This window comes from Sinocyclocheilus grahami, unplaced genomic scaffold, assembly GCF_001515645.1.
Source record: "Sinocyclocheilus grahami isolate Dianchi unplaced genomic scaffold, SAMN03320097.WGS_v1.1 scaffold1590.1, whole genome shotgun sequence".
NCBI classification, from domain to species: domain Eukaryota; kingdom Metazoa; phylum Chordata; class Actinopteri; order Cypriniformes; family Cyprinidae; genus Sinocyclocheilus; species Sinocyclocheilus grahami.
Window position 1 is genome coordinate 145198 of NW_015506769.1, and position 934 is coordinate 146131.

The window sequence follows — 934 nt, forward strand, 5'->3', positions numbered from 1 at the left end:
AACAAAAAAAAACATTAAAAATCTTTGACTGATGTGTGCATTTTATGTATTTTTGTTACTATATGGAATAAATGTAACAGAAACATGCATTTACCGGTCGACCTCTGCTTGAACGTCTCGCTCTGCTTCTTCCTCCACTTCCAGGGTTTGAAGAGGCGTCCCAGAGAGGCGAGCCTGCTCCTGCAGTGTGATCCGGACACCAGCGCCTCGGCGTGAACGGAGGCCAGGTTCTCCAGCTCCTCTGCTGTAGAGCAACACAGACTCAGGCTGATGCACAGCAACAAGCAGCTTCACACGGTTTCTGTCGCCTGTGCATTATTTCTCAGACGGCACATTTTGTGCCATTTCTGTGGCTACTGCTGAAACTGCAGCACACAGAAGTAGGTCAAATACAGTCCCCGCTGACACACATCACACACACCTCCACTACACTACAGCAGACCATCAGCTCCAGCGGAACACACCACACTCGGGTCAGGAGAACACACAAGGACACACTGTGACGAGCACGTGCCGATCACATGCATTCACAGCGTATTTATAGCTCCATCCTAATCATATTAACACGTGTGACGCACATTAATCAAAGAGGAATTTAATAAAGAGGATTAAACCGGCATATTAATATGACAGCACGTCTGCTGATGGTCCGACTGTATGATCTACACTGACTGAGCTCAACAGGGCACTGCAAAACGGCAGCCTTACAGCCAGTGAAGCCCAAAACACACACCAGTCATCCATCTTAATCATGCCCTTTGACATGAAAACAGAAAGTTATGAGCCTTTAGAAGCTGCTCACATGCTGCAGTTACACCTCAAAATTCATCAAGATACATGATTTGGAGATGTGTGCTTTAAAGTTGAACTGTTTGATGGCAAACACACACACACACTCTCACACACTCTCACACACACACACACTCTCTCACAC

General features: G+C 46.6%; 1 protein-coding gene across 1 annotated transcript in view; it reads right to left on the reverse strand.

Moving 5' to 3' along the window:
- Window positions 1-934, reverse strand: part of LOC107571401 (phosphatase and actin regulator 1-like) — a 14813-nt gene that overhangs the window by 10322 nt on the left and 3557 nt on the right. Inside the window, exon 2 of the mRNA XM_016257726.1 lies at window positions 95-244. Within this exon, the coding sequence (XP_016113212.1) occupies window positions 95-244 (150 nt within the window). The remainder of the gene's footprint in view (window positions 1-94; window positions 245-934) is intronic.